This window comes from Hydra vulgaris, chromosome 15, assembly GCF_038396675.1.
Source record: "Hydra vulgaris chromosome 15, alternate assembly HydraT2T_AEP".
Classification (NCBI taxonomy): domain Eukaryota; kingdom Metazoa; phylum Cnidaria; class Hydrozoa; order Anthoathecata; family Hydridae; genus Hydra; species Hydra vulgaris.
Genome location: NC_088934.1, coordinates 23306732 through 23328503, shown reverse-complemented (window position 1 = coordinate 23328503; position 21772 = coordinate 23306732). Strand labels below are relative to the sequence as shown.

General features: G+C 26.8%; 1 protein-coding gene across 1 annotated transcript; it reads left to right on the top strand.

Annotated features, from left to right (window-relative positions):
* The first annotated feature begins 10731 nt into the window (after positions 1-10731).
* LOC136092392 (coiled-coil domain-containing protein 102B-like) lies at positions 10732-18191 on the top strand. Its single transcript, XM_065820535.1, has 5 exons — positions 10732-11259; positions 11402-11516; positions 11837-12016; positions 12101-12229; positions 17967-18191. Exons 1-5 carry the CDS (start codon positions 10802-10804, stop codon positions 18051-18053), a joined length of 969 nt encoding a protein of 322 aa, XP_065676607.1. The 5' UTR covers positions 10732-10801; the 3' UTR covers positions 18054-18191.
* The last annotated feature ends 3581 nt before the right edge of the window (positions 18192-21772 follow it).

Here is a 21772-nt window from a genome sequence, read left to right as displayed (position 1 = left end):
CTGAGGAGCTAGGGATCAAAGGAGAAAACTCATAGATTGTGTGAAGCAGCATCAATCCAGCCTATTGCACCAAAAATTTCTATGCTGATTGGAAAGAGGCACATATTCATCTTACCAGCTCCACTGATATAAATTCAGAGCTTCAAAAATGAATAAATTCTGAAACAGCTAAATTAAGGACAACTTTTTGTGAATTTTAAATTTGACTCTTTTCTTGACAAGGAATTTAGCTTTTCTAGGTTATTTATTATAAAGTTCATTCAATATTATTTTTATTTATTTATTTAATTATTTTAATACATTCACTGAAAATAACGGGGAAGGAAAGCAAAATTAATGCATACAGGTATTTTAATCATTTTCTTTTGCAAGAGAGATTGTAAAATCTATTTTTGTTTGCGTGTAAGACATGAAATTCACGTCATACAAGCAAGAGAGAGAGAGAGAGAGAGAGAGAGAGAGTGAGTGAGTGAGTGAGTGAGTGAGTGAGTGAGTGTGTGTGAGAGATTAATACAAATAATACATTTGAAACATTTTTCAGATTTCATTTTTTTGGCATTTATCTCTTGTCAAAAAGTGGGTCAGAAAAGTAATGGGTTCATGCCTACTTCCTGCTGACAAGATTCAAGAAGCCTGTGAATCAAGTGTTGTAGCCCAATTCAGTGGAGAAGTAAAAACAGAACTTATTTCTTTCAAAAGAAATTTCGAGAGATTCTGATTTAATCTCATTAAACCTGAAGGCTTCAGTGTTTATTCAACTTGACCATAAAACCAACAACAATGCTGAAACATTGAGTAGACACCTCAAAGCTAATATGGGTAACTGTCATCGAGGATTTTAGCAGTTTATCCACCTTTTGCAACAGCACATCTTCAAATACGCTGTGTATGTACTACAACTACTGGTAAACAACCAATCTGTCCGGCAAGATCAACGAAATTATCTAACAATTGAAAAGATCCGGCTGTATAAAGAAAGACTCTGATTTCAAAGCATTGTAAGAAATGCTACCCTGTTTTTTGCATCTATTTTTTTCCATCTATTCTGATTTGCCTTGGTCTGAACATGCGATCTGAAAAAAACGAGTTTGAGGATCTTGAAAATACCAGTTTACCTGAAGAAAATCAATCTTCTCATAGATGTGTTGTTTGTATGATCAATGCCAGAAATGCTTTGATTTTGATAGTCTGATCCAGCAGATTGATTCAAGATTTGAGGCAAGCAATATGGTTGGCAATATGTTTTCATTAATCTGGTTAAATAATGATGATCTTTCCGTTCAATATAAAGCTTGCGAACTTGCACGGTTTTATTTAAGAATTGTGAACAAAGGAGATCTCATTGAAGAAGTTTGCCGTTTTAACAAAATATAAAACAGTTTTTAAGCAAGGAAATCTACTACAGCTATTCAATCAAACCTTCGAGAACGTCTTTTTCCGTACATTTGAATCATGCTCCGGGTTTTCAACACTATCCTTGTGTCAGTTGCTGAAAGTGAACGATCATTTAGCAAACTGAAGATTGCAAAAAGCTCTCTCCATTCAACCATGGGCCAGGATTGCGTTACTAATATTTTGATAATTTCGATTGAAGAAGATTTTCCAAAAAAGATGAGCTTCGAAGATGTCATCAATATTTTAGGCCTCTTATTTACCTTTCTCGAAGATTTTGTTGATTGACTTTTCGTTTATTGGTTTTAAAGCTAATATTTTGATTTAAATGTAAGTTTTGAATTATGAACCGTTTCTCAATCCAGAGAATTAATAGTAAAGCAGAAATACAATGTAATTGATAGTTTCTGCGTTAAAAAACTTTAAAGTTTGAACTAGGGCCGCAGTTCTAAATTTTTGACCCGGGCAAAGGCCCTGGTTACATATTAGATTTTTCTTGATATATAATCTTAACTTGATTTATAATTACGATACTTGTTTTAGCGGCTTGTTATCAATAACTTTTAACCTCTTATGAGATAACAAAGCTTACAAGATGATGATAACTAACAAGAGATGATGATAACTAACAAGAGATGATGATAACTAACGAGAGATGATGGTAACTAACGAGAGATGATGATAACTAACGAGAGATGATGATAACTAACGAGAGATGATGATAACTAACGAGAGATGATGATAACTAACGAGAGATGATGATAACTAATGAGAGATAATGATAACTAACGAAAGATGATGATAACTAACGAGAGATGATGATAACTAACGAGAGATGATGATAACTAACGAGAGATGATGATAACTAATGAGAGATGATGATAACTAACGAGAGATGATGATAACTAACAAGAGATGATGATAACTAACGAGAGATGATGATAACTAACGAGATGATAAAACTCTTGAGATAATATAACACATCTTTATTGAGGTTTTGTAGTTGTTCATTAACTGTTGAGGCAGAAATTAATTCAAGATTTCAATCCAAGACTTTTTTTTGCTTCTGAACTTGGTGTGGAAGTTGTAATTTTTTATGTCATGTAAAATGATTGTCCCAATTTATTTACATTTTGAATTAATTTAGTGAAAAATTAAGATAAAATTTCATACTTAGTTCGGCCTGATTTGTCATCAACAAAAGTTAAGTATTAAAATACAAATGGTTTTTTAGTCTACAAAAAATTTTTTTATTTACAAATATTCTCTTTCTGTCATTCAAAAAAGCTTAAGAACGTTAATTGTTTGATGTTTTTTAATTTCATTTTTTCCAAGATTAATCTCGTTTTATCATTTAGGGAGGAAGGTGGAGAGAGTGAAAACTTTATTGACTTATTAATCATTTAATATTTTTAATCTATAAACTTTCCTTAATTGTTATTTTATGAATTTAAATAATAAGAGTTTAATTTTCGTTTATTTCAATTCTTCAAATGAGTCTTTCATTGATGAAAACACTGTTTGCATGATGACATGAAAATAATCAAACCATAAAAACCAAAGAAGAGACTAGACCAGCAAAACCATGCTTAATTAAATTTAAATTATTTTGCGCTCTAACATCATGCTGCTTGATGTTTCTGACCAGTTTATTTAACCCGTTGCTTTATTTACTAGTATGTTGACAAATGATTGAGTGATCAAATTAGGAACGTTTGAAGGTGGTTTATTACTACTTCAACCTGAATTCAAAACATAAAATGTCATATGTTTATAATAAACTTTCTTCAAAAAGTTTGTGGTCAACAATATAATACCTGAAAATTTAGTCTCATTTATTTGAATTCAAAACTTTCTTTTAATATTTATGTAAAAATTATTTAAGTGTGTAAGTAAGTAAATATTTACCCATAGTGATTGTAAATGGATGCCCACTGGTTGCTTTTGCAAGTCGAATAGTTTGTTTGTTGTTGTCAATAATTTAATAAAATAAAACATTTTTTTAATGAAAATTTTTTTATTGTCCAAACTTCACGAAATTTGGACAAATTCAATTTTTTTCATAACTCAAATCATAAGTTACCTTGATCCATCACCTTGTATAAGTGGCGCTCTTTGGTCAGCTACGTTAGCGTTATCAGGAACTTGCATCAAACCGTTAAAACTTAGTTGATTTTATAATAAGAAAAGCAAAAAACTTTTGAGAAACAAAATTTTTTTATCAACAGCTATTGTTAACCAGTAAGATTTTATTTTAAAAAGAACGTTCATGCTTGTCATGAGTTTAAGCTTATAGATTCAATTTTTTAAACTATGATAAACTCAACGCATTGTTGTCCAGCGGATGATTTTTGACATAAAAACATAAATAACTTAAAAAATGCTTCAAATTTAGATACAAAGTGATTGGACTTAAATTATGGTTTACCCAGTCTTGGTACTTAGTAAATTGGAAAAGGTATAATGGAAAGTTTTTAAGATGATAGTGTATATAAAGTATAAACAAAACTGAAAAATGGCACGCTAGAGCCGTTGCTGATAAAGTTGCAATACAGAAATAAACAGTTACCGTCAAGAGCAAAATAATATATTTATATATAAATTAAAAGTTACTAACGAAGATCAGCTGCATCATGCATTTCTATTATGACAGTTTTCGTGCACTTCTGCCACACAAGTATCATACCTTAAGAACATATTATAAAAGAGTTTTATTATTTTTTTATCTCTGATGTTCTTACAGCCTTACAACATGTTATATATAGCCTTACAAAATGCTCATACAGCCTTACAACATTTTTAAACATGTTAGTAGACGCTGCATCGGGTAATGTTTAGCGCAAGTTATATTATTGAAATACAATACGGTTCTTGAAGAATTTTGCATGCAGTACTGTACTCTTTGTTGTGATATATGTATATATATATATATATATATGTATATATATATATATATATATATATATATATATATATATATATATATATATATATATATAATTTTGCATGCAGTACTGTACTCTTTGTTGTGATATATATATATATATATATATATATATATATATATATATATATATATATATATATATATATATATATAATGTATATCATTTTATATATGAATTATAAATGTGTTGGCCCTTATGTAAATGTAATACGAAAAAAAAAAATTCGATTTTTAGGTTTTGAAATTTTGACCTTAAAACAGAGGTTTTGAGTAAAAAATATGGTATACGCGGTTTGCCACCACTTTTGAGCGGTTATTCCAATTAACTCAAAAACTCAAAAATTTTCAAACAAATTCTCGATTCCAAATACCCCTTATTAGACGCCTAGACACTTTAGCTCAAAAACTTATCTTAAAAGTTTACAAAAATTGTTATTTTTACTATATTCTGCTGTAATATCTCGCGTTGCACAAAAAAACTCAGTTTTAAAAAAACAAGCGATAAATTTAACAACAAGAATATTATTTGAAGTTATTTTTTCCTAAAGTCTACTATTCTAGATTCTTGCAATAATTTAGTAACACTAGAGGGTAGATAATTTTATTTTTACTATGCGTAGTAATAAAAAAACTTAAGCTAAGTATTGTTTTAAGAATGATTTAAGCGTTTCTGACTACGATAAAGAAATTATTGATAACTATTGAAACTACAAACAATCAAACTAAAAATATTTTACTGAGCTGTTGTTATCGGCCACCTGACGATGTGAGCGAAAACCTGAGTATGTTTTTACAACAAATCAATAAAAAAAGAATCAATGATAAAAAAGAAAACTATATAGTCGGAAACTTAAATATGAACAGTTTTCTCTATAATGACGACCATAAAACTAAGAATTTTTATGATGCAATTTTTGAAACAGAGTCAGTTCTTTAATAAATCGACCCACTAGAGTAACAATAAACACAGCAACTCATATAGATAATATTATAACTACTGATATTTTCAATAATAATATACAAATAGGTATCATAAAAACTGACATATCAGATCATTTTCCTCTATTCCTGAAACTTAATAAAACAAAAACCAGAAAGAAACATTTATACCAAAAAAGTAATAAGAAAACGCATTTATAATGAGAATGATACTAAATAATTTAAAGACCAACTTTAATTAATGCATTGAAAAAACATAAATTTTAATGATAACGCAAATAATATTTATGAAACTTTTTTCAAAACATTTTTTTCTGTTTATGAATTTAATTTCCCAATAATAGAAAAAAACAATAAAACTAAGAATATCAATACACCTAGGATTACTAATAATTTTAAAAAATCATCCAGAATAAAACAAAAGTTCTATATAAATTTTTTAAAAACAAAAACTGCTTCAAGCAAAAAAATTTATGAGAACTACAAAAACCTATTTGAAAAAATTTGCAAAAACCTGAAGAAAAATTATTACTCCCAATTGTTCAATACATTTAAAAACGATACAAAGCACACGTGGCAAGTAATGAAAGAAATTATTGGCAAAAAAAATCATGCTCTGGTTTCCTACCACAAATCATTAGAGTCGATAACAAAAGTTTATATGAACGAAAAACTATGGCTCAAGAATTTAAAAAACATTTCACTCATATAGAACCAACACTATCTGAAAAAGTCCTTAAGACCAAATCTTTGTTTACTGATTATCTAGAACCCCTGGATAATTGCATTTGTTCAGATGAGTTATCTTCCGAATTAATGTTTGATAAGTTTGAAAGAGCTTTAAAATCTGTTAAAAAAAATAAAGCGATTGGAACAGATCAAATTAATGGAAGTGTGGTTATAGATTGTTTTGAACAACTTAAAGTTATTCTTTTTGAAATCTTTAATGCACCTATCCATCAAGAAGTATCCCCAGAACAATTAAAAATTGCAAAAATTATTCCTATTTTTAAAGAAGGGGACAAATCTTAAATCAGTAATTATCGCCTTATCTTTGCTCTCTCCACATTTTCGAAAATTCTAGCAATAACTATGTTCAACAGAATATACAAATATTTTCATGATAATAATCTACTTTACATCAATCAATTTGGTTTCAAGAAAGATAACTCAACTGAACATGCAATTATCCAATTTGTACATGAAATCTCAAAATCATTCGAAAAATTACAATATACACTAGGAAATTTTATTAACCTATCAAAAGCTTTTGATACGATCGATCACCATATTTTGATTTATAAACTCAAATACTACGGAATAAAAAATAAAGTTTTAAAATGACTTAAAAGTTTTCTATCTAACCGAAAACAATTTGTACCATTTAACAATGATTATCAACCCACTTTTCTTAATATAAATTGTGGAGTCCCACAAGGTTAACTTCTTAGACCTCTCATTTTTTTAATTTATATATACAGAAAAAAGCAAGTTGCAACATCTTTATCCCTGTCAGAAACGCGCAGTCCGTATAATCAAAATTTTGAAAATCACTTCTCTCATTCGAAGCATTATTTTATTGAAATGAGAGTTCTGAATATATATGAGTTAAATGTATTTAATATTTTATGTTTTGTATATATGTGGATAAATAACTTATCCCTAGCTGTCTTCAAAGATCTTTTCTCTTTTAAACCAATCAGTAAATGTATTTTAAAAAATAACTTTTTAAATGAGCCTTTTTGTCACACAAACTTTAATCAATTTTGTATTACCTATTGAGCGCCAACCTTTGAAATAAAATTGTTTTGCCGAATTTTAATTTTGAAGTACCTATTACTTTTTGCCTTTTTTTAAAAAAACTGAAAAACTTCATTTTTTCATTAGATAATATATTGAGTTATTATTAGTAGTAAAAGTTAAAAATATATTTTGATCTACTTTTTTTATTGTTTATTATACATGTTTATGTTTATAGAAGTTTATTCCTACTTATTTTATTTATTGTTATTATACTTTTTAATTCATATGTCGGTTTACTCTAGTATAAAATTCTGATGAGAAGATCCTCTTGATCTTTCTTCAGACACAGATTATTTATTTTGCAATTTTGTAAAAGTTTATTATTTTTTCATCTTATCTTAGTTAAATGCTTATTTAACGTTCTGACGACAAGATCTTTGCAACCTTCTTTTAGATACCTTGTTTATATTTGTTATATTTTATATCATTGTAAGTTTATATTTTTATTTTTGTTATTGTTTATTTCAAGCTGGACAGCGATTAAGAAATGTAAACAAAAACAAAAAAAAACAAAAAAAATGGCAAATTTCCAGCCAAAAACTCATAATAAATCAAAACAAAAAAAAGCTATGATTAAAAACTATAACAATATATTTTAAAGTTTTTTTTATATGTATTAATTAGATTAAATTAGATTGTATTTATTAGAACAAATAATACATGTTCGAAAGGACACGCAGGTTCATATTGATGGACACTAACAGCGTGCCCCAAAATAAATAAATTATGTAACAGCGTAAATTAAATAAATAATTTATATACAACTAAACAATAAGATATGCAGTCAACACCGAAATAACTTTTCCAAAATTGATTGAGTTAATTTTTCTCTTAAAGATGTTGATATTATCGGCGTTAATAACATCGAAAGGCAACTGATTCCAAATGTTGACAACTTAGTTGTCAAGCATAAGATACTATGACTCGAAGTGAGGTTTTGATTTTTCAAAAAACGGAGACCAGATAACATACTGTTTTAGGGAGAAATGTAAGAGGTTGCTGCTACATTGACTTATTTAGGTAAAACATGCAAGTGAATTCTGCTACGTTGACTGAGGGTTTGGGTTGGGGCAAGTATAAATATGATATAGTCCGGCTGGGCATAAAAAATGATATTAATGACATAACAATCCAGCCAGTTTATAAAAAAGATAATTATCACATAATAAAATCATTGCTTAGTCCAGACAAAAACTGGCAAAATATTTGATGCTTGTACTATGCATCAAGTTTTGAAAACATCACCTCTTATATCACCATCTCTTACATTGCTTCATATGCTACTATTTCTGCACAAACAACAAAATAGAAAGTTTTTATAATTTGAAAAATGGTCTGTACAGTTAGGCATAAAAAAAAAACAGTTACATTTTTTTATAAGGACATTTTGATGATCAATTATACGTTTATATGCATATACAAAAAACATGGCATAGGCTTTTCTTACCTTGTAAAATAGAATGAATGTAAAAATATCACTGCAATATTTAAAAAAAATTAAGAATAATTTTTAACATTACATTGCTTACGGAACTCCTATATTTTGCAGTCAGTTATTACTATGTAAACTTAATTTATTATCATAAAAAATATTATTTTCGTATAATAGACATATTTAAATGAATGCCGGCTTCTGACCCACCGTGCGTTGTTACAAAAAGATTAAACTTTAATTTATTTAATAATGAAACATCATTCATAAGATGATGTATTTGAAATGCTGCATTTTAGCTGACACTTTAAATTTACGACAAATATTGTTTATAAACTAGAGTAAACTTTGAGATCTTTATTGATGGCTAAACGAACACGTAAAAATAGTCAATGTTGCAATTTAAGTATTATGATTGATTTTGCAAGTGAATTTTTAGACTCTGAGTTACCAACATTAGGAGATATTATTAAATTTTTATTAAAATGAAAACAAAACAGTTAAAAACGAACATTGAAATTCCTCTTAAAAATGACGGACAAAGTATAAATAAAATAACTAGAGTACGGAGATGTTGTTAACTTCAGGAGTAACTCTGAGAGTTAACTTCAGGAGTAACTCTGAGAGTTAACTTCAGGAGTAACTCTGAGAGTTAACTTCAGGAGTAACTCTGAGATCATATCTAAGTTTAACTCTACTCTAGTGAGAAGCTAAGTTGTAGTTCTTGCATTTTTAAAGTTCATACTTATTGTCAATGCATGAGAGAAAACAAAATTCCCAGAACCAAACAGTTTCTCTCTTTGAGATTTCATTAACTAAAATCTCAAAGAGAAAAATTTGAAACAAAAAGTTGTATGCAAATGTGTGCTCAAGATTTTAAAGAAGCAAACAGACAAGAAAAAATTTTTTAAATGGAAGAAAGCTGAAAAAAAGAAGTCACAAAAAGCATATATATATTTTTGTTTATTGTCACTAAATATGAAAGAAGTTGCATTAGCATCATTAAGATATGGTGTATCAAATAACTGTGACAGATCACAAGAAAAATGAACTCGCTAAATTGAAGTGGAAAAAATTAAACATTAAAATCTGAAAACGATAACATGGTAAAAAAAAGATGAAGATCAATTATTTTCCAGCATTTCTAATCAAACTTTCTTTGATTAGAAAAATTGGAAAATTTCACCACAGACTTGTATAAGAAGACCATTATTCGGTTTGTACAGAGACAGGTGATTTATATCTGTCCCATTTTAAGCATGCCAAAGAAAACAGATCTGAGTTTTTTTACCCCAACAGAGCGCATAGCAGAACCTATTTATAAATTGATTATGAAAAATGGTATAGAATCAACTCTAATCGCTATTAGTTATGATTCTACCAATGTTAATTCAGGTAAATGTTCTTTAATAAATACAGGCAAATATTTGATGTTAAATGCTATGCATATATTTAAATAAAAAATTTTATGGCTGGAAAGGAGATATTATTCATTTTCAGAAAAAAAACTTTAAACCAAACATATTTGTTTAGTTTGTGCCTTGCACATAACTGAACTATCTTTGAGGCACTTAATGTCAGTTATTGACGGGAAAACAATTTTAAACAATAAGTTTTCTGGCAATATTTGTAAACTTGTCCCTATTGCCAATGATCTAAAAATTTCCATTAATGTAATTGTGGAAATAAAGATATTGAAACTAATTTATTAGATATCGATGAAGCGATTTTGCTCAAATTTTTATTCACGTCTTTATGTGAATAAAAATTTGAGCAAAATCGAGCAATTACTCCAAAAACGCTGAGTAAAAGGAATTGTATCTTTTATTCAGTCGGCCTCTTATTTGGATTTTTTTACTCTTGTTTGTTTTACAAACTAACAAAAAAAAATCTTTTGTCAGACATTATTTTTAACGACAACTTTATAGTTTGATTGACAATTTCATACTTAATCAATACAAAAAATAACTTTACAGTTCTTTGTAATCAATACAAATCAAAGATATTTTAAATAAAGTTATAACTTTCTTAAATAATTTATTAAAATTTTTCAACTTATTTATTTACTCAAAAAACAATAGAAAATTTTAAACTTATTCATATATTTAATAATATCGGTATCCACAAATAGTTTAGATAAATAATTTATAAATACTTATTATTATAAATGAAAAATTTAGAGATTATTATAAAATATAAATTTTTAATTTCTTTCTAAGTAACAACAATTTCGATTTGTGTTTTTTTTAAAAACATAAAAGCTTCCACTTAAGAAATTTTGAAGCAACATGGAAAATGACAACAGAGAAAAAATTTTCTTAACATCGAAACTTTTGCAATTGCAAAAAGCTAACGCATGGTGGAGCAACTGTGCTGGAATATGGAGAAAAAGGTGGATGGTAATGAGAAATCAACGAAACCAATTGCGTGGTGAAATCAAAAACTTTCGGACGAATCACGACGTTATTTTGTTAGAGTGCACTAAGTTAAAAGAAGCAAACAATTTATTAAAAAAAGAGCTTGAAAAAGTGAAGCTTTTAAAAACAATAGCGTTTATAGAAGAGTCTTTTGAAAACAAAAAATCTGAAATAATGTATAATAAACTACAAAGTAATTTGTCAACAGAAATATCTCAAAAAAAAGAGCTTCCGATAGAATATACAGATGATTATAGAAATAATCTTAAATTCCAAAAAATAAAGACTTTGTTATTAGCTTACTGCGATCAGTACAGTTCGATTAAAAAGTAGGTACTATTTAGTAAAATGATAAAAGGTTGCCATAACAACTTTATTTTCACATTTTAATAAAAGTTGATAATTTAAAATTCTGAAATCAAAAATGCTTAAAAAAGTCTATTAATTAGTTTATATTTTTTTAACTTTTAGTGAAAATGAAAGTTTAAGAACTCTATGCAGACAAATCCTCAAAATGGTACATTACGAAAAGCAAAAAAATCAAACTAGTTTTAATGTGGTTAACAAAAGCTTTTTGCAACATAAGGTAAACTTGTTGCAACATGAGATAAACTCGTAGCAACACGAGATAAACTTATTGTAACATGAGATAAATCTGTTACAACATAAAATAAAAATATTTCAGATTTTAAAAGAATACAAACAATTTACATAAAATCAAAACTATTTTTAACCTAAAATAAATTTTAATTTAATTTTAAACTCATAGAAATACTTTTTTTACTTTTTAAATTATTATCTCATCTTATCTTTATCTATTTTTCATCTTCATTTTTATTTTATCTTATAGATAAAAAATAAAATGAAAAATAATATTTATAAATAAATAATATTTATTTCTTACAGGACAAAATATGTCATAAATTGTTTCAAAAAGACAATCTTTATGACCATTCAAACAGGCTATTACAAGAAGGTGCTTTTAACAAATGGTCACAAAGAGAAAACTCCAATGAATGGTTTAAAAGAAAGCAAAGTGAAGATGATTTAATTAATACGTGGCAATTGTTTAGCCATTTTATTAAAGTAAGATCATAATTTGACATTAACTCCAAATGTTACTGAAAAGTCTGAAAATTTTTCTTTCTTTATTTTATCTTGATTTTAAAGGAAGAGGAAGAAAAATGCAATGAAAACGTCAATCAAACATTCAATGCAGAAACATTGAGCACAAATCATTTTGAAGAGATTGATCAAAACTCAGATAAGCAAAATTTCCAAATGAAAAAAAAACAACAAGTAAAAAAATTTAAGCTAAATATTTAGTTACTTATATCTTTATTATTATTTACACTTCTGTTTATAAATATAAAAATATACTTTTACATGGAGGTAAGTAAAATAAATTTACTTTTCAAATTTTAAATAGTAATATGGTCAGAACATTTAACAGTCCCAACTTTTATTAAAAAAATGAACGGGACACTAAAACTATCTTTTAATTTGAGGTGATTCAATTTTTCATTCTACTTTTAATGGATATAATCTTAGACGATAATGACTAATATTTGAGAATACATAACTATCGTTTAATTTTTTTGGTTGGTAAATGGGAATATTATGATTATTCAACTAATAAACGGCTTTAAAATAATGTAAATAAAAAATAACAATAAATCTGTTTTTTTGTGGTAAAATAAGTTTGTTTTTTGTGGCATTTTAGTCAAAAACTTTTCATAAAAGTTTTTCAAAGCTATTATTATAATGTAAGCATGGAAAATTGCAATGTTTTGATGAAGAAGAAGCAATAATTGCGATGTTTTTGATGAAGAAGAAGCAATAATTGCCTCTGTATCTTAAAAACTTAAAAAGTAAAAAGCTGTTTCTATATAGGAGGCCTTGTAAAATATTTCCGAAGAAACCAGTTTATGCTGCCTCCAAAAAGATATACCAAAGCGAATGATTAGTTGGCATTTAAAGAAATAAACGAGAGAGTCTGAAGAAGAATGGTCTTAAAAATGTGTTAAAACTGAATTTGAAAAAGAACAGTTGGTTGAATGGCTTCTTATGTTATCTAATTTGGGCGATACTGAAAAAAAGATGATTTGTTTAAGGCTGTTTCAGACGTACGGAAACTTCGAAAATCTTTAGATTTTCCGCAGTTTAAAAATGGACTTCTAACTGATTATTGTGTAAAACCATTCCTTATCAGAAAGCCTGAAATAATTCTTTGTACCCCTGAATGTATGAGTAGAGCAACAGCAAATAGTTCCAGTAAACAATTTGAAGTTTTTACAATACTTTGAAAAAGAACGGTTTGCTTCATCTCGTTGATTGTCCCGATGGTTTTTACAATATCGATAAGACAAATTTTGAATTGAATCCGAGTATGAAAATAGTTCTTTTCTATAGGAAAAGTATGAAAACATTTTATAAAATTAATTCTAAAACCTTAAGAAAAAAATACTGTCTGCTATTGCTTTGAAATTGATGGTACTTTGTTAAAAACGCAGGTTATTTTGAAAGAAAAAAGTATGAGGAAGAAACATGAAATGAAAACGTCAATCAAATATTTATGCACAAACATTAAGCACAAATTATTTTATAGAAGAAATTGATTAAAACTCATATAAGTAAAAAAATCCGAATGCAAAAAAAAACAAAAAAACAATAACCATCCTAATTTGGACCAGCCAAATTAGAATGTAAAAAAAAGTTAATAATTGGAAAAGAGAAATTGGTTGCAAGAAGACTAATGATATAGAGTTTATAAAATTGTTTAAACTAATAAAAGATTGAGTTATTACAAAATAGTTAATTCAGAATCATTAACTACTCCAATACACCGATTAAGATGAACATTTTTAATATTTAGTGAAGAATGTTCATCTTAAATGGTGTATTGGAGTAGATAATGATTATGAATCTGTTTCCAATTCAGATGCACAATTAACTTCTAAATGTTTTGAAATTTCTACTTTTTTGAACACAGTTTTAATTAGCAAAAACATTATCAGTAATGAACTATTTGTTCGTGCAAAAGCAATCATACAGGTTGTCAGTATAAAAAAATGGTTTATTTTATTAATTAAATATTTTTACGTTGATTTTTTCATGTTGAATCATCTTGAGTATACATTGATAAAGAACAACTGTTCTTCATAACGTCTTGAAAATACAGGAATGTATAGAGTCACTGCAAAGAGTCATTAGTTCTGATTATGTTCTGAATTCTTTAGTTATGAAGGAGCAACTTTTTTCGACATTTAATAATAAAACAACAGTTTCAGTTTCTTTAACTTTAATTCAGTATGTACTTAAACTTCAAAACCAATAAAACAAATAACAAATAGAAAATATAAGAACGTTAATTATAGAAACTTAACGAGTGACGAAGTTTTGGAAATAGAAATATATAAAAAAGAAGACGAAGAAAAGAAAAATAATAAAAAGGAGAAAGAAGAAAAAAAAAATAATAAAGAAAGTAAAAACCGAAAACAAGATCTAAGTCATTTGAACCTGATGCTAAAAAGAAGCGTGAAAGACCAGATGAAAATTTTTGATAGTATGTATGTTATATGTTTTAAATTAATTTGAGAAATCAAAACTAGAATTTCCTTTATTCTTACAAGCTAAAATGTGATCTAATACATTAATTTTAATGTTTCTTTATAAATTCGTTTCAGTTTTTTCAGATAAGAATTTTTAAATACAGAAAATTTTTTTTTTTCTAATGCAAAAAATAGATGGGTTAATTAACTTTGTTTTTTAGTAAAATCATTAAGGCACATTAAAAATGGTAACACGTATAAAATTTTGCTACAAATTTCATTTGAGAGTAAAAAGTTTCGAAGAGCAAAATACAGCAAAAAACAAAAAAAATCTTTTATCATCTTTAATTGTTGAAACATTTAGTCGAGTTTTCTCAGTGTAGCGTCAGTTCTAAGAAATTCAAAATATACAATCATTGTTTTGTTTTCTTTTTTAATTTTTTAATAAAATATTAAGTTTTAATTTAATAAATTAAAGAAATACTTTACGTTATTTGATTAATATTTATAAACGATATAAATTTAAGTCCTAAAATTTTTTTATTGAAAAGTATTAACAAAATACTATGACTTTAAATACAATAAGTATATTTTAAATACAATAAGTATATTTTAAATACAATGAGTATACTTTAAATACAATGAATATACTTTAAATGCAATGAGTTTTTTAAATTTGTGTATAAAAATAAGAATATGGTAAATATTAAAAGTATGTACATTAAATGGACCCAGTTATGCATAAGGGAACAAACCAACATTTACAATATTTTGAAATGATTAAGAAAAAAATTTTAAAACTAAACGTATTTCAGTTTTGCAATATGTAATTATTAACAAATCACAGTCGCTAATCTGACTATTAGTAGAATAATATTATAGATAATTATAATTAGCCATTTTTCCAAATAATAACTCATTTTAAAAAAATGTTGGTTGGTTCCCTAACGGGTTCCGAATAACAGAGTAGTTTTTGAATTCTTTAAAACAATCTAAAATTAAGATTATTCAAATATTTTTGGTTTTTTATTTATAAACTCCGCTGAGATTTTTTGGCGTTCGGCTATGCACTGGAAAACTTGTTCATTTTAGGATTACATACTTTGCTGTAAACCTTTTATATAGTTTTTAATATGCCATATATAAAAATAATAAGCAATGATATAAGCAATAATCTGAAAGAGATTACAACACAAACTTAACAGAAGCATCTGGCAATACATTATCCATACAGATACACAGGCTATTTCAAAAATCATTTTTAGTTTTAAGTTTGTGATTTATCTGTTTATGCGGTGTGACGTGTTGTTTTTGATCAACGTAACTAGTAACATGTAACTAGTAAGCAACTTCAGACAAAAGAATTAGATGGCGCCAAAAATCACCTGGATGGCACAAAGAAGTTTTTCATGAATACCAGAAATGACTCAAAGTTTGAGAAAACACTAGTAGATGCAGCAGAAATTGTAGTCTGTTAAAAAATATCAGCATTTTTCTGACCCGAATAAACCAAAGGTGTTAGTGATATCCAAAGATATTAATGTATTTTATTAAAAATTATCTGCTTTATTTTAAAATTAGCCATTATAAAACTTCCTAATGTTGGAATGTACGTAATATTTCAAAAAAATGTAAATTTAAATTACCAGTTACGTAATTTAATTTTTTTTCCACACTTTTTTCTATTGTTATAGAAATAAAGGGTTTGTAAAGCAAATACATTCAATTTAATATTGCGTAACATTTCAACTAATACATTTTCAGGCTTTTCATTTATAAACTCCATAGATATACTTTTAGCGTTCAATAAATGGACCATGCACAGGAAAACTTGGTCATGGTAGATTTTAGGGGCGCCTAAGGGAGACCTCTGTACCCTTAATGGCACATTTTTTTTGTAAATATAAAAGTGTAGTCTTAACAAGTATAAATTTAGGTAACTTTCAAGTTGTACTCACTATAAAAAAACTTTCTTGAAGCCCATCCAGGCCCTCAAAAAAAAAAACAAAAAAAAACGTCAACTTCTCCTTGGAATAAGTTGGGGTGTATTATAAAAAAGAGAAAAATTTATAGAAACTTTTTTATTATTTATTTTTGCAATACTTTTAAGCTAAAAATTTAGTATTGCTGGTACAAATAATAGCTTTGTAATAATCCAAAACAGTAACCCACTTTTTTTCTAGATAAAAAAAGCCCCCTGAAAATTTTTAATTTTCGTAAAATATAAAATTATTGTTATAAATTAAAAAAAAATTAATTTATAAATTAAAAAATGTATATTAATTTATAAATTAAAAAAAATAAATTAATTTATATTTTTTCCATAGTAAATACTTTAGTATTTACAATGGAATAATAATAACTTTACTAAGAGGTTTGAAGTTTCATTTACTTGGTCTTACCATTTTTTAAAACTTTTTCGCATATCATTCCGTTTCTACGTTTTCCGGTAAACTAGTACGATTGAAAGAAACTTTATTTCACATCATAGCATGACAAATTCTTGATATCATAATGATATCATAATATGAATTCATAAACCAAAACTTACTATTTGGACATTGAAAAAGAAAAACTTAACTTTTGTCGTGCTTTATAACTAATATATAAAATTATGCTATAAATTAAGTTTATTTCCCAAAGTTATGATATCACTTCATATTAATGATATCATAATGATATCATAGCTGGAAAAAGTTTTGACATCATTCTGATATCACATTGATATTGTGTCTTGATTGGTGATTGTCTAAAAGTTTATTGTTCAAAAAAAAACATGAATCCCAATTTCTCCTTTACGCATGCGCGAATCTTTAAAATATACATTAAAAGATTAAATGCTTATTTAGGAAGATTCCATGTAATTTCTGGCACTTTCTGGTGAAAATCTCTGAGGATAAATCCAATTCGTCAACTTGCCTCTGCTGCCATTTAGCCCTGTCTCTACTACTTAATACATATTTCTTTTTTTTTCAATTTTATAAATTTGCCGTTAAAAATAATTATAACTTTCATATTTTTAAAATATACAAATGGTGGGAGCAAGAAGTAGACAAAACAGTCTTACCGCTAAGCCCATAATAATCCGTTTATAATATTTTCATTAAAAACTTGTGATTAAAAATGTTGTCAAATATAAATACAAGAAAATTAAAAAAAAAAGTTGAAAATTGATTAACGTATACAAAATTATCTTAGCAAGAATTTTAAAATTATGTTACCCTTAAGTTACCCTTAGGTTAAAGAGACATGAACAAATTTTTTCTTAAAAAATCTTTTTTTTTGTGAGTTTTTTTAGAGGTAAAACAAATTTTATCATTAATAATTTGTTGTAAAGTTCAATCATCCTTTACAATTTTTTTGTGCGGGCACGCGTATGTGTTCATGTGTATATGTGGGTGGTGAAAGGGGCAATTACTATTGAAATCAAAACAGTAAAATTAAACTTTTTAAAAAAAATAGATAACGATCTTACTTTTTTACAGGTTGAAACAGATATCCGGCTATGGAATTTGACTAAAGCGCTTGAAAAAATAATACACCAAAACGAAAGAATGCAAGACGAATTATAGATTTGAAACATTAAAGAAGAATTTAAAATATTAAAGAATAAATAAATATAAAATAGACATAAAACTCCATGAATGAAATAAGAACTAAAGCTCTATTAGAGACTAATGCGGAAAATAACATCAGTGTGTTTAATTTTTAGTGAATTTGAAAGCATAAAACTTTGCTAAGATACCTTTTCTTTTTTTAGAATAAAGAAAATATATATATTAAATATAACAAACACATATTTATTAATAATGAAATGTTATATTTATATTATAATTATATTTTATTACAAATATACAATATTATTATTATAATTACATTATAATAATAATATTGTATATATATATATATATATATATATATATATATATATATATATATATATATATATATATATATATATATATATAGGCGTTTAGTCATTCTCTGTAATTTTGCTAGGTCTTGTTATTTCTTTTTCCCTTATACTTCTATCAGCTTTGATACAACTTGATCTGACGTCACAGCAGATGTTGAGTAAAGCTCTTGCGTAGCAGTGTGAATTTTAGCTTGGAAAAGTATAGAATGTTACAATTATTATTATTGGGTACATATTACAAAAATTTATTAAAGAAAGATAATTTTATGATCATACCTAAGTTTAAGTTATAATATTATAATATTAAGTTATAATATTAAGTTTAGAATGAAATAAGATTTAGCTTTATGATCTAGCATTTTTCGTAATAGAATTACAGTATACTTACTGACATTCATCAATTAATAGAGCTATGCTTTTGTGAATACTATTTTTTGTATAAAAATGAAATTAGAACCATACCTAACTCAGGTCCATTTGGATTATCACTGATGGTTGTTATTGCAGAGGCATTCTTACAAAAGTTGGAAACAAGAGCTCTACATATTGCGGAAATCAACAATTTTTCACCAAAATCTTATAGAAGGTATGTTGATGGTAGCCATGTCAGATTTGAATCAGTTGAAACGTATAACAATATTTTTATTTTCTTAAATCAACAAGACTCCAAAATCAGTACACGTCAGAGGCTGAAAATGATCAGAGAGAACTAAATTTTTTTCAGTTATAAAAAATTAACACTAATAATTACCATTATGATTTCAAATTCCACCGTAAAGAAGCAATAATAAACATACAAATAAAACCTGACTCAAATATCAACCCTGCAATTCTTACTGGAGTTTTTAAAGGTTTCATATCACGAGCCACCAAAATCTGCTCCGAAAAATACATTAACAATGAGATTCAGTTTATAATAGATATGTTTGTTGAAAACGGTCATAAGAGATCAAAACTAGAAACAATTGCCGCAAATTACCTTTCAAGTAAAAACAATCCTAACAATAAAGTTGCAAAGAAACTAGAAAATAATGTTGCAATAATAAAACTACCTTAATTACAGTATAGAAAAAACAGTAAAGTAATTAGAAAAATTCCTAGGTAGGAAAACTAAATGACTTTTTCTTCAAGTTAAAAACTTATGTCGTTATTTATGATTTAATTAAGAAAAGAATTATTATTCAATTAAATGTTTTAAAGGTTATTTAAATAAAGGCAAAAAGATATTGGTATATAAGGTATATAATGATTTATAAAAAAATTAAAATGGTAATTATCTACAGTGAGGGATATACTATACTATAGATAGATATACAATACTATAATATAGTATACAGTAAGGACTACTACTACTTAAGACGGCTATGGTTAAGTCAGGTAAAAACCTGCTTAATAAATGGGTTTTTTCAAATAAAATTGAGTCTTACGAATACTGATATATATGGGTGAGTTCCTATTTTACGATAAGGATTATAAAGGTCAACTTAAGAAAAAAATTCTGTGCCTTTATTTTTAAAGTTAAGATCATCAAATTTTCAGAGATTTTTTCAGAACATCAGAGTTTTTTTAGAGACGATTTCAGAACTTTCCAGCAATTACTTTTTGCTCTGTTTGTTTTTTAATGACCAAAGCGGCCAACGACTTGATCGCATGGGTGTTTTACCATATCCGAGCATTTGTTTGTCAACTAAGTTTTAATCACTTTTAAAATTATAAATTTAAAAGTGATTACTACTAAAAGTTTTTTAAGCAATGGTTTTAGGTATATTGTTATTTAATAACGTTAACAGTTAATAATCGACTGTAGTTTATTACACAATAGTTATTGTGTAGCTCAACAACTATTATGTACTGTTTTAGTTTAAACCCTGAGTAGTTTATCAAACAAACATTTTTTTGCTGCTTTACTAAAAAAGTTGAATAATGTAAACAGTTAGTATCAACAACAAGAATTAGCTGCCTGCTACAGATGAGTAAAAATGAATTATTATTAAATCACAGCCTCCACACCATCAAGGTACAAGAGCCCAGGGTAATCCAGCTCTGGTGTTTTTAATTACATTACTGTATTAAATGTAAAACTTTGAAATTTTCAAGCTGGTATCAACATAACTTTATGCGCTTAAACATACATTTAATTTGTGTTTGTAACATGGTAGCTTTTAAAGAGTGGAGAATGAGGTTAATTGTTAAAGGAAGTTAAATAAAAAAAAAATTATTTAAAACCGGCCCTTATTAGACCAAGTCTGAAGATGATAAATATCAAGAAATGATTACTTGTTTTCCAAACATTAAGTTTACTAAAAGTAGAACCGCAACAACTTGGTGACATTCACAGTAGTATTAACGAATAAAACTGCTAAAATCAACAAATAGTTATCACACAATAAAACTCCAAGTTACGCAATGCAAAGTTTAAGAGGCTGCTAAATTTAAGATTAAAATAAATGGAAATGTCTAGTCTTTCCATTTTGATGGCAAAAGCATAGCAAAAAATTAAAATCAAATGAGAAAAACATACCAGCAAATGAGAAAAACAAACCAGAAAAGTTGATTTTTGTAAGTGCAACTTATTAAAGGTCATCATTATTTATCAACCAGTGTTTGTCTTAGAAAAAAAAAATCAATTAGTTTCGTACAAAATATCATCATACTGGAGAGATGACATCAAGTTTTTGTACTACAAGAGTTTCAGATTCAAAAAAGAGCTTCAATTAATCAAACTTCAGAAAAAATATCAGTAATACAAAGAATAATGCAAGACCCATTATTGCATTTGTTCTATAACCAACAACAAGAACAAGTTTGGAGAAGCAATGCAGATCTATATATCTATAGATCGAATCAGCAGATTGCTTCTTTACTAAATAGATTTTTTTTTTTTAAACTTTTATTTTAAGTCCTTCAAAATGCCCTTACGGTCTTATCACAGAGCACCGCGGATGAGCATTTAATAGGAAGTTCACGCCTCCTTCCCAATCGATCTCGTTAAACTTGCCCAGAGGTGGGGCTTGAACCAACGGATCTTTGTTTCTGAGGCAAGTGCGCTACCATTGCGCCACGGCTGCTTAAATAGATAATATATTGTACAATGTAAATTAAACTGAATGCAAATGTAAAATGTTTTACAAACAAGGATAAGAACGTTTGTAAGCACTTAAGGTTGTTTGTTTCAGGTATTTGACAAAATACATAAAACATAAGCTAAATTTGTTTTATGCTTTTAGTAATAATAATAATAATAATAATAATAATAATAATAATAATAATAATAATAATAATAATAATAACAATAATAAAGTAGTAATAATCATAAAAATAGTAATAATAACGATAATAACAATAGTAAAAGACGCATAAAAGCAACAACAATAA